We start from the raw sequence: 21,083 nt of genomic DNA, 5'->3' as shown, positions 1-21,083 counted from the left end.
CCGATTTTGTTTAATGTCTGGGTGAGGTGCCTCATTAGTCAAATCACGACACTATCGAATTGACCTATAGGTGTACCAACCATGAGGTGTCATTTGTGTGACCCTTTGTATTTCGTTTTAATGGCTATATGGACTGAACAGTGCCCTGGGTACCAGAGCCTCCAAACTTATCTCGCCACTTGCGCTCAGCCAAAATGCCGTGACGACCGAAGCTTCTGTCGTCGCGACATTTTGGCTGAGCGCCACTGGTCGAGAGAAGTTTTGAGGCTCTGGTACCCAGGGTAATTGAACAGGGGCGGATCTAGGAATTCCAAACAGGGGGGCGGGGACGAAGCGAGGTTTTCAAGAAAGGGGGGGATTCATTGTGCTTCCGTGGATTTCCCTGTGTTTCTTGTTATTTTAAGCTTAATATCTAAAATAAGGGGGACCCGATTCGCACTGTGTAGATAAGCCTTAAGATACAGGTTTAACTATTTATTAAATTTTAAATATACAATACACTGAATCCGTTACCTACCCAGATGGGCAAATCTGGAGAAAATTTACAAACACACCTCACAAGACTGAGACAATGAAAACCATAGTTCTAAAATCACTCAAATAATACAACGTTAAAAAACAAAAAAGACATAAGATAATATTTACATAGCTTTGATGTATCAAAATAACATAATTCAATATTCATTTATCGTCGTCTTAATCCCAACAATACTATTCGAATACCACAGGTATCCTTTAGCGATTTGTTTTCCCGGCATTTCCGAGTTTCTTTTCATTGCCTTATCCAAGAGGAACATTTGAATGTCCATCTCCATGGTTATTAATTAACATTTTTCATGTCTCTCAGGTGGGACCCAAAATATATCTATGGGGCGCAATTGGCACTTAATATCAAGTGCTAAAGGAGAGATACTAATAACAGCCCCACAGATAGGGGAGGGGAGGGGAGGAAGTAGACGTCCCCCTGTTGCGACTTGCTCATCTCTTTTTCTCCGTCGAGTAGATCGAAATGAAGGAATCAGTGCTTCCGGCCGCAAGGTGAACCTAAAGATCGGATAAAATCGGTTAACAGGTGACTTGCACTAGAAAATCCCATGACTTTTTGGGTGTCACATTCGCGCGCGCTCTGGCTTTTGATGGCAAAATAACAACGACAAAAAGCAACTTATACAACGCTTACGAATTAGCCAGAAAGTTCCAATGTCAGAAAGGCATTATCATTGAAACATTTTATTTGTTCGTCGCTCTCTGGCGTTTCTGTGCTTGAGTGAGTGGGTTTGCCACTGAAAAAAACACGTGATTAATTGAAGGCCAACAGATAACAACTTCCCAGACTAGGCGGCACCCAACGCAAGTGAATGCCAATGTAAATCGAACATTTGAAAACATCTTAACTTCATCAAAACAGCCAACTTGCATCAAAACTTGCGTTTGACCACTTCATCGCAAGTTACCGCAAATCAAAACTTGCGACAATTTGCGGTGACTTGCGTTTCGTTCGGCCAAGGCTTAACGGCAAAGCGAGCACACAGCCACACAACATCCAAATAAAAACGGTTAATAACGCAGCATCGCGTGACTTTACCCTGTCACATAACGCAGCATCGCGTGGCTTTACCCTGTCACAAAACGCAGCATCGCGTGACTTTACCCGGCCACATAACGCAGCATCGCGTGACTTTACCCTGTCACATAAAGGAGCATCGCGTGACTTTATCCTGTCACATAACACAGCATCGCGTGACTTTACCTTGTCACATAACCCAGCATCGCGTGACTTTACTCTGTCACATAACGAAGCATCGCGTGACTTTACCCTGTCACATAACGCAGCATTGCGTGACTTTACCCTTTCACATAACGCAGCATCGCGTGACTTTACCCTGTGAGGATGGAACTCCATGCAGCTGACTGGGCCAATCCGCTGACCCATGAACCCGTCGTGGTAACGGATCACACTGCGCATGCCTCCGTCTAGGTCCATCACCTTGATGATCTGATTGGCTGAGCCACTATAAAAACAAGAGAAGCAAGAGTCGAATTAGATTTGGGTCTGGTTTATACACGCCCACTAGTTGGGTCAAGTTTATTTATATTCAATTTACGCTATGCAACAGATATTTGCTGTCGCTTAGACTACCCTTTTAACAGTCTAAAGAGGGAATCGAATCACAGCTTGTAATTGCTTTGATGGACAATCGGACCGACAAATTACAGCTTGTGAATGCTACCACGGTGGAAAACCAGGCCGACAAATCGGTACTTACGTTTACGCCTTTAAACTGTTCTCATGTCGTACCATAAACAAACAAACAACAGCCGCATACAATTACCAGTCTAGTATGGTTATTTTTACATACCATACCAGCACCGAACCGATAGGATTCTATATAACCATACAAACACCGTACCCCTAGCCTTCTACATACCCATACCAACACAACACGTTCAGCCTTACCTGGCTAGGACCTTTGCTTGTTGATGGACCTCGAATGAGGTCATGTTATTCAGAGTATCGAAACCTTTGACTGACTCGGTGAACCGTGGGTCCCAGAAGCGCACGTCGCCAGCGACGCTAAAAAACAATTACCAGTCTAGTTAGTGAGGCTTAATATAATAAAAAGTCTAATTAGTGAGGCTAAATATAACAATTACCAGTCTAGTTAGTGAGGATGAATATAACAATTACCAGTCTAGTTAGTGAGGCTTAATATAATAAAAAGCCTAGTTAGTGAAGCTATATATAACAATTACCAGTTTAGTTAGTGAGGCTTAATATTACAATAACCAGTCTAGTTAGTAAGGCTATATATACCAATTCCAGTTTAGTTAGTGAGGCTGAATCTAACAATAACCAGTCTAGTAAGTAAAGCTTTACATAACAATAACAAGTCTAGTCATAGTCTAGTCCAGTCTAGTTATAGGCTTAATATAACAATTACAAGTCAAGTTACACAGTTACACAGTCTGAATCTAATAAGCGCTTCATACAACATGCTGTAAAAGTACAATATAGAAGAATCAGATGAGACCCTACAGATTTTATTATCAGTATATCTTTTTAACACTGAGCACCTATGGAAATTTTGATTCGAAAAATATATATTTTAAAGAACACAATCGAAGACAACCAGTCATCGTAAATGAGCTGCTGTTTTTTGTTGTTGTTGATTTCTTTTAAATGTGGAAATTCGAAAACTTTTTGAAAGTCATTTTTTTAATGAGCGCTTTACCTGTTTTTGTAAGTCATTTTTTTAATGAGCGCTTTACCTGCCGCTTATAATGTTGCCGTCTCCACCTTTCTGTAGAAAGACGCTTGTCACCCAGCCTGTGTGCTCTCGTAGCGCCATCACCCGGCTACAAGAGATGTACACCCATTACTTTAGATTTTGAGAAAGATAGCCAATAAAGCATGCGAGAATCTTAGATTCTCATATTAAAGGGCATTTCTTCGTGTTCTGGTGCGTACTGAAGTATTTCTTTGCTCCTCACTGATTGGCTAGTGAAGATCATGACCATCAAATAGCATGTTTCTCGCATTCTAATTGGCTTGCTTCTAGGTGTTCACGGTAGCGCGCTTCGCAATGCAAAAACACTCATGTATCAAAAGCACACCCTTGCATCATTCTACATGGTTTAAGTGCCGTCACAAGGCTAGAAAAACGTCAAGGCGAAAATTGTAAAACACTCATGCAACATCAGGAGTAAGCGCTATCATCATTAGACTGGTTAGACTGAAGTAGGCAACTTGCACTGTGAAATCACGTGACTTTTGGCAAACTCGCGCGTGTTCCGGCTTTTGGCGGCAAAATAACAACAAAAAGTAACTTATTCAGCGCTTACGAATCAGCCAATAAGTCTAAGATATTTTTTTTTCGTCGCCTCTGACGTGACCCGCCGATAAGAGTACGCAAAAATCATCGAATATAGTATTCAACATGCCCTGGAAGAAGCCACTGACCTGTCCGACGGAGGAAGCCGACGGTCATATAACCGGACAGACCCATCACCACAGCCAGCAATTAGTAGCGAGCGTCCGACAGAATCACAGGCAAGGCTTGTCACGCAGCTGTCTGCACCCGTCGGGATGTCCTGAAACAGTCACATCTATGAATTCCACACGGCATGGAAAATCATTCACCATCGAGGCGGGGTGGATCCGAGTCCAGGCTAATGAGGATCAAATCTTATTTTTTCAATGTTATTTATACCATTTGATAGAAAGAACCAAGTCTCTTGCTTTAATTTAATTTAACTCGATATTTTGCGGGAGCATAAAATGACAGCGTAACGCATTTGTTTTTAGCGGATGTGCACCAAATAAGTGACTACAAGCAATTAACTGACACGGTTTAGCTCACACGTTCAACAAGGCAATATAAACAACAATAATCATTATAAAAAAAAACTTGACTTTGGATCGTCGATACCATCGAGTCTTCTCTTACAGCACATGCTATTTTCAGATGAGAACTGTGTCATTTTTTCAACATTCTCAGTGGTTTACCTCAATGGCTTATCGGCCGTTCACGCCGCCATTTTACGCCCCAGCGCAATATCGAGTCACTCAAAATATCCATTTCAATCGGCTAGTTCAAGAAAGTAACTGAAAAATTTTCCGTAAAATATAGTCAAAAAAGTATCAGACTAGAATCGTGAAAAGCTATTTCGAAGTTTTCTTGCAATCAGGGATCAGTTCCTAGAAAGCGGATTAGTGCTGACCTAGGGATAAATACGGCTCTCTTGACATTTGATTGGATGAAAAGGGTATTCATCCCTGGGTTAGCGTTTACCTGCTTTCTAGGAACCCGGCCCAGACCGCTAAATTTTTAAATGTAAACAATAACAAATGATTGGTTGATCAAGATTCTTTAAGAAATTACCTGCATTTTCATCTCTCGCTGCGTGTCCCACACACGTATAAACCTAACGTCGCCCGACGCGAGTAAAATCCCAGTTTCCTGTTCCCAATTGACGACGAGACCAGAGCCGCTACCGCGCGTAGAGGGTAACATCCCAGACAACGCTTGCCAGGCGGTAACCACCTCAACTGGGGACTCGACGCCATCATAGTCACGCCAGACACGGACAGAACCATCGTCTGGTGACAGAGAGGAAGGTGTGTTATATGAACAGGTATAGCTGGCCCCGCATTATTATTGGAGGGGATACAGAAACATTAATATTAAATTGTTAAATTGATGGGCGGGGGGAGGGGGGGGGGGGGGGGGGTTGGGGGAGTGACACACTTATACTGGTTATTTCCATGTATATTTTTATGGGGGAGGCAGGGGGGCATGCCCCCAGTGCCTGCTATGGCCGTGAAGGTGTTTCTGGGATTTCTGTGTCCTGCGGACTAAGGAACGGCTTGGTCGGGCCTCGCCTCAAAAGAATTCTTGCAAGGATTTACCTTCACAGAGCGCTAGTTTGTAGGCCAAGTTAATTATCCAATGTTGCTTGTCTTATGTCAATGAGAACATAGTCAAAGATTTGAGATCCATAAAGAAAACTTCAGAGGAAAGCCAGCTTTGAAATCAGGACGATAAGTAAACTAATCGCAGGAGTTATTCACCTAATCCTACATTTAGTAGAAATTTGACGAGGCCAATGGCATTTTTAGATAAGGGAACTGCCAGTTGGCATTTGCCATTTGCACTGCACACATTTGCACATATTTTAAAATAGGTGTATACTTACCTGTTCCAGTCAGCAGTAGGGTCAAGTCATGAGCGTTGAGGAACTCCATGCTAGTAATTCTTGTTAGCTTGCTGTTGTTGTTGTTAAAATAATTCATCCGTGCTCCCTGTTCCCAATTCCAAATACTACAATTGCAACAAGAAGTTAGTAGAGTTAATAGCGTTAGTAAAAAAAATGCTGAAAGAAAACTGCCGTGTCTCCTGATTTTTTATTGAATTATTTGGTGGCAAGCAGCAATTTATTCGGCACTCCACATAAGCCAGAAAGTGTCTTTGTCAAAAGGGCTCATTTATTGAAAGGTTAAATATTTCCTTGTGCTCTGGTATGACAGCAGCTGCCATTTCTGTGTGTTTTTTGTGTAGTTATTTTGGATTGAATTTGACACGCATATTCAAGTTCCCAAGAAGTGATGGAAAGATTATTCTGAATTCGGGCTGTACCATCAAGCTAACCATGTTTTTTATTTCATCAAGGTGATCATGTTTTCGTGTCACTGCTAAATGCATGCGCCGCTGCATTATCTGAGTGCAGTTTACGGCAAAGGGAGATAAAAGAATGTGTTTGGCACAAGTTACCTGACTCCCCCCCTGTCTGCCACAGCCAGGTGAGGCTCGTAGGGATGAAACCGTAGTATACCAGGGGGGTGGATGTTCTTATTGATGAAGATCTGGTCATCCAGCTTGCACACGTCTGTACAAACCATACGTACTTAGACTTTACAAAAACATTCAAATATTCATATACCACTGACGCTTACATAATATTTTGCCTTTCCTCAGTCCCCCTCCCAACTCCTTGATACCACTACCTTTCTACCCGACTATCCACACCCCATCTCCCTCCCTCCTCACTGCTGCTGGTAATTACCTGCCCTTGCTTGTTGTCTTGCAGCTTCTCGCCGCACTCGCGAGTTCCGCTCAAACCGCCATTCCCTCTGAAGATGAAGCTGGCTCTGGGGGTCGTGTTCTTCGGGCGGCTGCAACAACATCACTCCCAACCATTACTACTTGGTTAAGGGATTTCCAATGATTAACTTATATCAAACTTGAAGAGATTGATTTATTGATAAGTGATATTCAAAAAGACTTCTAAAAAAGATACTCCCAACGAAATATTGGTAATTTAAGTATCAAGGACAATTACTGGGTGGTAATTCTCAAGTGTATTTATTTATGTAAACAACAGCAAAGGCAACGGGTTGTGTTACTGATTCAATGGTGTTACTCTCGACAGAATGGAATACTACCTTCATGACTGACTGTGCAAAGTAACTGGCACACCACTCAGCAAAGTTTGTTCTAATGATCTGAGGCTTCATTGGCGACGTTTCATCGTCAGAATCAACTTCATCTCCTGTACCAGCCATGTGCTCTTCCTAGAGAATCCGGCACACAAAATCAGCTATGAAACACATAGGGATCTTTATAACAAAGTGTTGGGCTTCATGAACCTTTCTCAAAGAGTCCAGGACACAAGACCAACAGATAAAGAATATATATGTTATTTACCTACTGGGAGGTCCGTATCGTGAAATACCGTGGCCTAGGTCATGGTATTTCAAGATACGGACCGACCCTTAGCTTGGAAATATCATATTTATTTTTTTCCTTACGGGCTTACGGTTGCACGAGGCGAGGTTTCCCTTCTGACTTTCGTCGATGTTCGTGGAGATTTTGTTCGCTCATGATCATTCAGTAAACTCCATTTTGGATTTCCACACAACGCTTTTAATCCTCCAGAAATACAGAACCTCCAATGGAGACATTTTTGACCAACAATTTTGTAAACTAATTTAGTTCCAATTGATACGTCGTTCTCAACCCGAATTGATCGTAGACATGTATTTTTCGCTTTGAATCCTCCACAGACGATAAGATAAATTCACTAAAGAACTTCTCTTGAATGTGGATTTGTTAAGCGGGTTATGCAGGTAGATTTGTCGTTTTTCTTCGTATGAAGAGACGATTTGCTGCTTTTTCTATCCCAAATAAAGTTTCAGCAAACTTGAAATTGTTGTGCGTGTTGCAAAATGGTTATGGCCGGAAATTACCAAAACACAGGGAGTTTGAAGGCAATTTTCTGTAAAGTCAATGATTCTGATAAAATGACAAATAAAATGCCGTTTTAGTGTGAAGATCTAAAACCTCGGGAGTAAAATTCCAGTTTTCGATGGTCATTTTACAAATCAACTCATTATTTTGAGCTTTGGAGGTGAGCGGTCCAGGTCGCGGGGTCCTGATCGTAGGATCACAAGAGCCAATCAGAGCGCGCGATTTGATGGATAATGCAACCCGCAAACAAAATCCTATTGACCTGAAAATGCATGTAACACGCCCCCACAGCCCCCCCCATATTGCCCTCACCACGCCCCTGAGCCTCTTCCCCCCTTCACCACACTTACATCTGGTCCTTTGCCAAACACTTCACATTGAGATCACATTGCGTTGTGCTCATGTCCTAGACCTTATAATGCCCTCACCACGCCCCTAGCCCCTTTCCCCCCTTCACCACACTTACATCGGGTCCTTTGCCAAACACCTTCCTTTTGACATGGAACTCGTATGAGTGTGGATGATAAATACCAGGATTCCCCTGGGCACCCCCCATGCGGGGTGCTTCACCTCTTGAGGGAGTCGTGGGCTGGGAGATGCTTTGGTGACTCCTGTGGTGCACTGGGGGCGAGTTCTGTCTGTCATACAAAGGTTGCATTAAAAGCATTGTAAAACATGATACGTAAAGAGTTTTGATGAGATAGCTGTGAAAAAGATCTTCCCCTTTGGAGCAATTGGGAGCAATTAGTCAATTACCATCAGAGTAGTACTTTAAGTAAGCAAGCACTTCACAACTGTACAAGAAAACTGTAGTCATTGCTCCCACTACTCACTAAAGTACAGCCTCAATGCCCTAGCTAAATGAAAGGGAAGTTGACAAAAAATAACACAAGTTTATGCAAATAAAAAACTTTTGATTCATTACCCTGATGAAAAAAGCCTATTTTATAACACAATATTTAATTTGGAAACAGAGATAAATTAAAAGCATCCCAGTACTAGTTCTTACTTTAGCCCAGCTATTAATGGATGTTCCAGATCCAATAACTTACTCTCTCTGATGCGGAAACGGGTTAGTGTAGCGGCCGCTAGGTGATGAGGGTGCAGACGTTGACTGTGAGCGAATGTTTGTACCGGTGACCTTTTGTGGGTTAGCACTGATAGTGGCCTGAAAATTTCACCAAAAGACATTATGTCAGATGGGAATTGTGGGAGAGAAGTGGGTTGTCTTATTCACTTCATACCTTGAGTGTTATATTGTTGACAATCTTTTTGGCTTTGTCACAGACCGAGCGGTCTGGGTCTACAGACAAGTTAAGGAGGGCCTGGAAATAAAAACATGGGGTTATCACATATAATGTACATCCCAAACCTAAATAAGCAAATCATTGTCAAAAATACTGTAACAAGATGGTCCCGAACACAAAACATATAGTTATATGTTATTTATTTTTAGATATGATACTAGTTTCTGCTTGTGTCATCAAAAAAGGTTCAAAGAGTACTAGCTTTTAATAGATTGGAGATTGACATTAAAACATATATAGTAAAAAAAATATATGCCACTTGCAAAATCCAAAATCAATTTTTACCGCTTCCAAAAACATTTTTTCAGTCCACAAAGAAAAGACCATAAAAAAGTAACTTACTTTCCACAGCCCCTTACTTATTTATCAATGTACAAAACATTACAATGGTCTAAATAATTATTTTAGGTCATTAAAACGTCTCTGTTGTCATCTGTCATCTAGCACCTCCACTTACCTTCCATGTATTGGCATATACATTAGACTGAAAAGATGAGGATAGCGAGGAGGTTGAAGGTGTTCGTCGAAGTTCTTTAGCAGCAAAGAAATCAGAGCTGCTGGAGCTACTGCTACTACTGCTGTAATGCATAAGGCCTGCAGGAGAGTTGGTTTGGTGACCTGGACAAACAGACATGGATTTCAGGATAACAAAAAGAGAGGGTTAAGAACAATGGAACCCCATTAAATTGAACCCTTTATGGAAACAGAATTGCCTGACTGGTCTTACACGCATCTGACTCACCGGGCACTTGGGGGTTTGATCCATAAGCACTAAGCTGTGAGGATGAAAGGCTGGTCCGTAGACCACGTGACAGCTTCCTGACAGGGGTCTGGGGTTCGGGTGTGGTGGGTGTTCCTGACGAACCAGACCCCACCACTATCCACCCTGTGGATGTGATGGCTGCGGCAGGTGGAGCATTCTCTTTTTGTCGATCCTCATCCAAAAATTGCAGGGCGACTACCCCAAAGTTAGTTTCAAACTGTATGACAAGTCCATGTAGGGATACGACAAGTTCCTGAAAGGAGGAACAATCAAGCTCTGAGATGTTCTAAAACATCTATATTGCTGTTGATGTTTATCCATGTTCCAAGCACTTAACAGTAAACATCCTATTACATCTTTTGTTAAGACGAATCTTGGAAAACCATTTTCTTGTAAGCGTCCAAGAGTGCCTTCAAGCAGTCATCTCCAGGGCAAAAAAACAAAGCTGAGAGGCTCATACATTGACACGAAACACACTGGGACACTTGGTAATGGTAAATTTCATATATTTTTCCCCATCAATCCTGCCTTAGTGTCATGGCAACACCAATCAAGTCTTACCTTTCTGACTAAGGGACTACCATCCTGGCCAAGCTGCGTGAGTGTCATGGCAACGCCAAAGTCAATCTGATTGGCATGGTCTGACCTGTCCCCTGTGTTGGCAATGAATGTTCCTAGAGCATACACCGCCGCTGCTCTAACCTGTACAAAGAGTCAAAATACATGAAATGAAAACTGAAGATGCATGACAGCTTGTGTACATGATAGTACCTAACTGATGCCTTTATAAAGTGCATGGTAACGCTAGGATATCATATGTAATGCCAAAATGCCTTATTTTTTTGAAAAAATGCCCTTAAAAATGTAGTGCGTAATCAGTCTGGAATGTAAGGAACTAATAAATCCTCTTTGCAGTGCACACACACAAGGTTTTTCAGTCAAATCATGTATAAACAAGGAGCAGGCACCTCAGGAAGAGGGTCAGACAGCAGGCAATAGAGCTTCTCTGGTGCTGTGTCCCGCACCCCGCACCACCTGGCTGCATCATAACTTGCCCAAACCTTTGCCAGACAGACAGCCAGCCACTGGCGCAAGAGTGGATGAGGGTCTGTCAGCTGTTCTAGACAGATGGCAATGAGGTTGCCTTGGAGACATGCCTCTTGGCCGCTGGGGAAGCCATTGATGATGGCCGAGAGGACGAAGGCTGCCATGGTGCGATGCTCAGCCTTGAAACAAAACAAGAATTATCAGTAGACAAAAATATCTCTTTGTGATGGTGTTCAGTCCACATAACAGAATGGGATACCTAGTTTTTCAAAATGTTGCATATAGCAGGTGCATTTCCAGGATTGGCCAAGGGGGACGCACTCATAGGTATCACATGGAAAACGCATAGCATTTGAAGAAATGACCATGGCCTTAATAAGAAATGACCATGGCCTTAATAAGAAATGACCATGGCCTTAATAAGAAATGACTATGGACCAATGGCTGCAAAGGGTGTGTGTGCATGCACCCTGCGCACGCCCTCGTGTATGTGTCTGTATAGTACAAGCATTAGTAACACCAGGTACAGTAAAATATCTTTTTAAGCTTTAAGCCCTCCTAGGCCCCCTCAACTTTGAACACAATAAAAGAAGCCAATAGACCTTTTACATTAATCAAATGCATTAGAGAAGTTGTAAATGGTAAAAACAATGTCACCAATTCCACCTTACCGGCATGTAAGGGTCAGCCAAGACGGACAAGAAGTATTTGTGGCCATTATCCTTCACAAGGTCAGATTGGCATGACTGTGAAAAATATTGTACATCATAATCTATATACATCATAGTGTAATAATGATTACTGTATTATCATTATTGTTATCATCAATAAGTTTCATTTTCGTTTTCTTACTACCATAAGAACTATATCACCAACACCTTTATCACAATGATCACAGTTTCCTATAAGATTTCTACAAGCATAATCGTCATCATCATCATATTAATCATAATTAATGTTAAGCATCATTATCATTGTCCTCATCATTATCATCACAATCAACATCATTACCATTGTTTTCACTGGTCCAATACTTACGCTGTCAACTGCAAGAATCTTTGCCCAGATGAAGACTAATAGGGGTCTAAGTTCTCGTGCGGAACTCTGTAGTAGCTTAAGCACATATGGGAATATCCCTACAGACAGGGCCTAGAGAAAACAAACAACTTAACAACTGAAGGTATATAGGCATATCATCACAGAACCTACAGTAGACACAGTGAATTCAACTTTTAGTTTAACACATCAAAATATTGCCACAGTGCTGTAGCACCCATTAAATGTTTTAGTCAGAAAAAGGCAAAAAAAAAGAAGTAAATCTTCTAGGGAGCACCATTGGCAGCTATTTCATCACCTCAGTTCTGATTTTGCTAATCATATGTGCACCATTGACATGTCATAAGCATGAATTGTTGATCATTTTATATTGTTATTATATTAATATTTCTATATTTCCCATTTACCAAATTGACAGCCCATGGCCCAAGGTCAAGGAAACGGCCCAAAAGGTCAAGAGCCCGAAGTCTATGGACCTGACTAAGAAGAACTTGCAGAACTATTGGCAACTGCTCCGGGGGGTCGCGCATCTCTGAACCCATCGCAAGCCACACTTGAAATGCTGTCAGTTGTTGGGAGAAAAAGGCACTGTTCTGAAAGAGCAAAGAATGAATGGGTAAAATCAGTAGTACTACAGAAAAAACTACCCTTTTGACCAGCCCTACAATGGAAGTTGCATATGTAGATAAACTATTTACCACTAGCCTGCTTGCAGGCGTTAGATGGTATTTTATCAGAGAAAACCCGAAGTTTGTGATTGTGGCGGCCATTTTGCTTAATCTGTCCACGCTCTGTCCAGCTCCCCCCTCACCTCTTTTTCCTCCCCAGCTCACGCCCAGACAGATTTAACAAAACGGCAGCCACAATCACAAACTTTGGGTTTTCTCTGTCGCCTCTCCCCAGCTCGATGGATGTGTCTTTATTACAGCAATCACAATTTGCCTTTCAAAATATATTCTTCATTTCTATAGTAGTATAGTGGTGCTTAGTTTACAACACTGTATAGTAAGAGCTTACTTTAAAATTGGCTGGGTTTTCTATGACTTCTGGTAGTTGCAAAAGACAAAGATCTACAGCCAGATCCCATGCATGCCTAGCAAAGAAACACATTACAAATATATCATTCATAGAAGTGCTCAACAACAACTACAAAAACAGTGTATTTACTGCATCTAATGTATGTAAAGCATTTTACAGCCTATTGCAAAAATTGGATGCATATGATACAGTCTATTCACAACACTGGATGCATGTAGTGAAACACCATATTCACTGAATTGGATGTACAGTTGGTAACACAAATTATTTAAAGAACAGCCCTAATGCATGTAATACAATCCATTTACCACATTGGGTGCATATAGGTTGGTGGCAGTTGCGGACTGGATACTGGAGTGCAGTTGAAGGAGCGCAGAACTCTCTCAGCCAACAGGAAATTCCTGAACAAACTAGCAACCAAGAGGTCTTGTCTAAACAGCTTGTGAAATAACTCTGTGACCAGACAAAAAAATTACAGGAAATGTGTCAAAACCTCAAAACTATTCAAAATTGTAAAAACAGTATGTCTATTGGAAGCTTTGTGTCTGCCTCCAGAAGTAAACTGGTGACAAATCAGCTTTTTAACTAAAAAAAGGCCTGCATGATATAAAAGATTTCACTATAATCACAATACAGTGGGGATTGTGGACAATCATCTACTCAAAAAACTTGGAAAGTGGATACCTCTTTAAAGGAAATGCAATTGAATCATAAAACAATACACCTAAGGTAAATGTTGGTCTTGGGGTCCAAGGGTTAAATCCGTGATTTAAACAGTCAGCGGGTATTTTGTAGTTATTTTGTACATATATTGGTAAATTAGTAGTATTTTTGGGGGTAAAAAAAACTCGGGGTCCAAGACCTGACCACGAATTTTCAGTGTTCGCGAATTTTCCTGTCGTGAATTTTCCAACATTTACTGTACATTGTACAACTGTACAATACCTCTTGGAAGCATATTCCAGGCAATGGTATCTGTCACTGCAGTAAATATCCAGTTCAGTTCACCAAGTGGTGTTCGCCTGTCATTCAGTCTACCTGGTATTCTGTTAAAACACCAGTAAAAGAAGTCATGTAAATGGCAGATCTTGCCTTTATATCTTTGGATAATTAGTTTATGCATTTTCTGTGCAACCAGTCAGAACTCTGAAAGCTTTGAGCCTGGTTAAACATAAGCTTTAAACACAAACATGTGCTATAAAAGGGATAGCTCCACCCCCATTTGCGTAAGCTCTTGTGCAAGTAATCATCATTCAGAGGTAGACATTTTTGAGTGCAGAACACTGAAAAGGCCAGAAGAAACAAAAGTACGAAAGAATATTAATGAACTATAAGGCATATCTAGGAGAGTGTTTGGAGTCAATTATCTACAAAAACAAGTACAAAAATTGTCCTTGAGAAATCAAACACAGCACAAAATTAAAAAACAAAGCCTTTGAGTACATCTAGAATGGCAGCATTCAGGGGCACGTGCAGATAAACAACAAATTTGAAAAATTTGTCACCTCAAAACCTATTAGTCCTCCCTGATTTTTTGTTTTGTTATAAAAAAAGGGCAATAAATAGACTGTTACTACTTCAATGGTTTGTTTTTGGCCAATCTTGAGCTCTATTATGGTTTTCTAGCTTTTCTCTATGGAACTCTGCATTCAGTGAATTCAAATAACAAATGACAGCTTGCCTAAGGCATGTCCTTTTTTAGCGGGCGTTCGTGTTTAAGCTTTTGGCTTTAAGCAGCACTCATTGAAAAAAACTAGATTATAGCCATTTTTTTAGCAACCATGGAACCACTAACCTCTTTTGGATCCATTGATAACCTAGACCCCTGATTCATAATAAACCAACATTTTTACTGTGGAACACTTACTTTTCTATTAATTCTAAGGTCATCCCCGGGACAATCTTGCTGCTGTTTTGGCTGCAAAACCTACAATGAAAAAAACATCCTATCAAATAAGATCCCTTGCTTTAACCACAATCTTTCATCTTCCTTTGTATCCTATTACTATAATAGTGTTATGAAGAGTTACATAAGATAAATTCCAACACAATATTAAGCAATTCCCATCAATGAGCATTAAAAATTGTGTTACCAGGAAATGTCTGCTGCAATAGCTTTGGTGCCTTTATCTTAACTAGAGAAGTGTACTTAAGGCAATGGACTGTATTCCAGAGAGCCCTTTGTTTACAGCAGTCTAATTGCAAGACAGCTGTACTGAACTCCATAACAAGTCTGAGCTCAAATTCCTTAGGTCCAGATTATCTAGAGAATGGCCCATTCAACATTGGGAGTTACCATCTCAAGGCAACTTTGATGGGTGTGGTCAGACATGAGGTGAACAGATCGGCAGGAAGCTCAGGGTTCATTGGTAACAGCTGATTGGCTGCACAAGCTGCAAGCTGGATGCAGTTCTTAACAGCTAGCGGCACAGGCATGGGCGTGCCTTGAGTCAAACATCTCTGAAAAATGAGATGTACTGTAGTTAGTTTAGTGTCCCTGTTCCAACAAATAAATTACAGAATTGTGAATTTTGAGAACAGGTTTTTGCTTTATAAGCATATGTGGGCATAGCAGGTTTAGTAGAACAAGAAGTTTACTATTATAGAGTATTTACAGACAGGCAGACAGGCAAACATGTAAAAGATACAATAAAATGTCTGTTAAGCACAAGATATTTTTTTAAGCTCATAAGCCCATACATAAGATCCAAAAAATTTAACAAAGCCTTCTCCTTGATTGGGACCCTTCCCAAGTATGAATTATTCTTGCATTGTTTACAGGTGAAAAAAAGACATAAATAGAAAGAATTGTAAATATACTACTAATAAGTCTACAGAATCTTGGGACTTTGCACAAACCTTGTATCAAAATGGGTCAAAAGACAAGGGCTCCTGGGGGTTATTAGAGCATTTAATTAAAGAATGTAAAAAAAACAAAACAAAAAAACTAAAAACGGTTGTAGAAACCTCGTGTTCTTGCTCACGCTGACTTGCAAATGTGTTGAAGGACTGTAGGATAAGTCCTGCATTATTACAGTCGTAGACAAATATGGAAGGGCTCCCCATCCATGTTTGTAGGTCATAAACTGACAGTGGGATGTACTGGGTATAGCTCTGTAAAAAAACACACACAGACACAACCATCAAACATCACTCAATAAGACAAGCCAAAGGGAGTATACCTATATTAATTTATCGTTCTTGTTAAATTCATTTATTGTTAACAGATAATGACACACATTTCAGACCACATTTAAAGCTTCAAGAAACAAAGGTTCAAATACTGAGAATCAAGATAGCTTAATGGTTTTATAATATAATGCTGTATGTTACAAAAACACTTTTCAGATATTGAGGAAATAAAACGGCAATGCTTTGAAATTGGGAATAAAAATTCCAGGGATTTTATTTGAACTATAAAAAAAAAGGAAGCAAAACATATATTGTAGATGACTAACTTGTGGTGTACAAGAAATTTTGCAAGAACTGAGATCTTAAATCTAATTATAACATTTTCAGTTTTGTAGATTACCTTATTAAAGACCCAGATTTCTCCATTAACAGTTGGTCTTGGCACCCCATGACCATTGTAATGGAAGAGGACTCTCTCTTCCTGAAATACAAGCTCAATCAAGCTTTGTTATCTCTATGATGGAATTATTGGTAATAAATCTACAGATCATGACAGAATTAAAATCCAAAAATATGTAACGAAATTTATAGCACTAATTGCAGAAAAAAATCTGATAATGCATTAATAGAAAAAAAACATTTTAAGGTAAAAAAAAACAGACCACCTTTTCATAAAAACCTTCACATTTTAAAATAATTATATACCATCTACAATAAACAATGTTTAAACAGGGCTTCTACTGCAAGCTGCCTTTTTCCATCACAGAGAAGTCAAAAAAACAAATTACTTAACGACTGGTCGTAATTTTGTTTTAAATTTACTCACCTTAGCATTTCTCCGTAGAGAAGTACAGAGTTTCTTGACTTCCTCAACTGTTGGGTCAAGACTCTGTTTGTAGCGTGCCTGGATTAAATAACAACATAACTTACTAAGAACACTGCTCACAGTTTTAGTGTAAAGTGTACAATATAATCAATAGTCTGAAATCACTATGCAGTTAAAAAATAGCCCAATATTATATAAACTTTTAAATAACAAAATAAATTGTATGGAAATTTAAGAATTTTATTTTTTAACTAATTTATATTTAATCTATTTTTTAATAACTACCAAGGCCAATTGAGCTACATGGTCATGCTTGTACATTTTTCTTCAATGAGGAATTCTCTTAAATAAGAAATAAACAAAGGAATAAAGTGAAATTAATAGTGTTATTTATTGAGCTGCCCAATATTAAAATATGTCTGCCTTTTTGTTTATATGTTTGTACTGCAAAAAAATTAAACATTTCAGAAATTGAATAGTCCCCCCTCCTTCAAATAAGCAAACTTTTTAAACAGGTAAGGTGACATCATAACAAGTACTCTGAGACATAGCAGAATCTTTATGGCATTCAGATCAAACCGGTACCTACCCTCGGCTGCCATCTCTCATACTGCTCTTGGAGTTTATTGCCCACGGTCTCAAGAGCTTTGTGTGGCGTCACAGACAGAGGGTCTAAATATAAAAAACAAACTATGACTAGGGGATAATATGACGAGTAAAAACAAGGTTGCATGATTGAATCCTGTTAATAAGGAAATAGCCCGAGTATCAGGGGATTTTATTTTTCAAAAGACGGAGAGGAAAAGTAAAACTACGCCTGACACAAATACTAGACGCGACGCCTGGCGCCCCTTTTCAGACTGCTGTCAAAATACATCGGCTGTCAAATTGTCCCGCATAAATTACTCGCGTGGTAGCACAATCAAATGCCCAAATCATAAACAGTATTTACGTAAAGCAAAATTACAGTGGTGTTATATGCAAAGGTAGTAATTTCAGTAACGACGAACCCCGGTGAGGTAACTTGATGTTATGATGTAAAATGATTTGAATGTTTTCAAAAAACTGATAGGAAAACGCAAAGATAGTTCAAGGCACAAGAGATTTACAGTTTACATAACTTATGACTGCAGATCCACACATCAGACCACCAAATTACTACAGGATATTCACATCACCAATTTACTAAACAGGGTTTTTTGTCTACATAGACAAACCGCTGCTTGAGCACAAATTTCATTGATAAGCTCACTTGATCAACTCGCGGGAAGTACAGCAAACAATCCCAAGAATTCTTCGTTCTCACAGACAAATTTCTTGAATATTCGGCGCCTGGTTCCTGGTCTATCTAAAAATTTGATAACTACTACTAATGATATCCGAAGTATTAAGGCAGCTTCTATGGCATCCATATTTACAGTGCCTTTGTAGATCTAAGCATCGAAAAATGATACCGATAAGAAAAAACTGAACAAACACACGCAATGACCAGCCTAAGCAAGGCATTTATACATGCAATAATAGTGCGCTTTTCTATGCGCATTGTTTTCTAGCCAATCCCAGTGGTCCCAATATATGGGACCCGAACATGAAAATTTTACAGTACTTGTATCAGGCTCTCTTTTTATCGCTTCCCGGTATATACTTCACAGGGAATGATAAAAAGGGCCTGGCACTTGGGCAAATAAGGACACCATTTCAAACATAGAAAACAGCAATCAGGTCAAGTGCAGGGTCAAATAATCTACATATTCATTTGCATGGTATCCTCGACAATGCAATAGAATAGGAAATTGACCAGCTGGGATTTTTTGCGGAGATGTAAAAACATAGCTCTATAATTAGGGACTGAGAGTCTCTTGTCTTCTCTGTTAAAGCTGTTTAGCCATCATTTTCATTGTCATTGCAGAAAACAAACTTCAAGCAGCTTGTTGTACTGCGAGTTTCTTTTTTCTCATATAATAAACAATTTTTTTAACAGTTTAACAGCTAGATAATTTTACTTGTTCAGCTAAAAATTTACATGTAAAATCACCCTGCCATATTACACAAATAACTTTTCAATAACCGAATTTGGGGACAAAGAAGAAGCACTTGAGATCCTGGCCAATGATAACATCTAATGGTGTCTAATATAAGCGACATAGATGTGGAGGGGGAGGGCGAGGGGGAGGGGTGAGGGTCTTTAGCCTCCACCCCCTCCTTAAACAAGAGGCTTTTACAAGAACCACCTTACATCAGACAGTGCCTATATATTAGATCATGTCCTTAATTTAAATTTGGACTGGCCACACTTGTAAAAGAAGAGTAATGACACGTAATTTGTTTCAAGGAAACATGAAAACCATGTGAGACCCAAAGAAATATGGAATTATACGTCTTATTGGTAATCTCCTATAAAAATCTGACATGATTATGAAAGTTCAACTCCCAAGGGACTGCAGTGAAAATATTTTAGTTATTTGTATTTTGACCTAAACATAGGCAAAAACAACACCTGAACAAAAAGTATACAGAGCGAATAGCACAATGACATAAATATCAAATGCTCTATTTAAAATATAGACTGAAGACCGTAAGCATAATCTTTGTTTGAGTAAATCTTGACCTTAAGAATGCTGACGAGGAAAGAATCGTAATATGAAACTTACCACCCACGTGCAATAGCAGAAGTTAATTCACAAGCAGAAAAAATTGCATCAAAACAAAAGCATTTTTGTTTTTTCTATATCTGAATATTATCCAGTACCAAGAAAATAACCATAAAGGCAATACTCCTACCACGGGATCAAGGTTTCAAATTCTGTAAACGAAACGAATGTAATAATTTCTTCGAACAGCACAACTTGGTCGTTTCCGGGGGCTTGTAAAATCCAGCCGATGATCCCTTTTATTTTGATTCACTGCTAATTCTTACAAAAGTGATAATAAATAACACATTTCAAGCACACTTGCAGCAGTATTTGAGAGACTTTGAAAACGATAATTGGAAATGATTGAGTGTAATTTGCGAAGATTTCACGAATTCGCTACCAAGAACTTTAAACACGAAACGGAAGCCACAAGGAAACCAAGATCAGCTGAAACTACCGGCACTTCCCAGACACAATAAAGCAATAAGGCATTTTAAGCAACGTTCAAACACGAGATGGTATATCGCAAGCGCTAGGTAATAAGCTATTGGAGTCTTAGACGAGTCTATAAACTTACCTATCCAACATTCGAGGCGCGCACAGGGACTCGTCTTCACAATATCGGGCGGATCAACCCCAACATTGAGACACAGTACTAGCGCAACACTGACGGTTTTCATCTGAAATAAGAGGCGCTGATCATCCATAATAGTTCTATGATCCACGATATAGTATAACGATCCATTACACGTACCCTTTCTTTCATTCGCCATGTCTGTGCAAGAAGTTCAGCGCCAGCTATCGGTTCCTTGTGCCTCTTTTTCATGAAACATAAGGGAAGTTGCCAGTCGACTATTTCACCCTCATCTTCCTCTAACTGCCCTTCCTCCGGCTCAACCTCGTCTACAGATATCATTACTGCCTCCACTTTCTATTATCACCCAACTTCAAGCAATCGGCACGGTAAAACACACATTTTCATTGCCGGTTTCGTGAAGTTTCTCGTTTGTAGTAAAACGTGTTTCAAGTTGACCTCCGGGGTTTTCACTGCGCATGTCAGTGTTTTTATTTACAAGTGCAAGTTGTGTGCAGCCGCGGGCTCACCTCGGCCAATCAGAGGCGCGGGTTGCCACGTGATAGTTCAAGTTCACATTATGCAAGACATGTGACTAAACAGGCATTCGCATATTTCGAAATAAGCTAGACTCATGACTTACACGTGAACATGGCCGTAACTGGAACACTGGGCCGGAATTTTAGAAAGGACATATAAAAGACAAAGGCGCCTGCCACCGTAATAATAATGAAGGATGACTGAGGCTTTAAAAACACGGAACAGGACAACAGACATTCGTTTACTTTGCATTCATAATCATAATCATAATCATAATCATAATCATAATCGTATCAGGGCTGCACGAGGGAGGGAGGAAGAGAGGGAGGGAGGGAGGGAGGGAGGGGGGGAGGGAGATAGGGAGGGAGGGAGGGAGGACTGAAAAATGTAAAAAAAAAAAAAAAAAAATCAAGAAACGT

At 40.0% G+C, this 21,083-nt stretch overlaps 1 protein-coding gene across 1 annotated transcript; it reads right to left on the bottom strand.

Annotated features, from left to right (window-relative positions):
- Positions 1-459: 459 nt before the first annotated feature.
- On the bottom strand, positions 460-20,613 carry LOC5520151 (regulatory-associated protein of mTOR). The gene is made up of 31 exons (XM_032365202.2): positions 20,305-20,613; positions 20,128-20,230; positions 17,507-17,589; positions 16,918-16,995; positions 16,492-16,572; positions 15,927-16,073; positions 15,256-15,419; positions 14,827-14,886; positions 13,905-14,005; positions 13,268-13,412; positions 12,939-13,014; positions 12,329-12,514; positions 11,904-12,014; positions 11,537-11,611; positions 10,787-11,044; positions 10,380-10,520; positions 9,798-10,071; positions 9,513-9,673; positions 8,993-9,073; positions 8,801-8,916; positions 8,215-8,386; positions 6,944-7,072; positions 6,565-6,673; positions 6,273-6,387; positions 5,698-5,822; positions 4,884-5,101; positions 3,962-4,092; positions 3,271-3,357; positions 2,459-2,575; positions 1,883-2,012; positions 460-1,044 (listed from the first exon to the last, which is right to left on the bottom strand). The coding sequence occupies exons 1-31, from the start codon at positions 20,464-20,466 to the stop codon at positions 979-981; spliced, it is 4,002 nt and encodes a 1,333-aa protein (XP_032221093.2). The 5' UTR covers positions 20,467-20,613; the 3' UTR covers positions 460-978.
- Between the last annotated feature and the right edge of the window lie 470 nt (positions 20,614-21,083).

Source organism: Nematostella vectensis, chromosome 12 (genome assembly GCF_932526225.1).
Source record: "Nematostella vectensis chromosome 12, jaNemVect1.1, whole genome shotgun sequence".
Lineage (NCBI taxonomy): Eukaryota > Metazoa > Cnidaria > Anthozoa > Actiniaria > Edwardsiidae > Nematostella > Nematostella vectensis.
The sequence above is the reverse complement of the archived record's forward strand: the minus strand, read 5'-3'. Positions and strand labels throughout refer to the sequence as shown.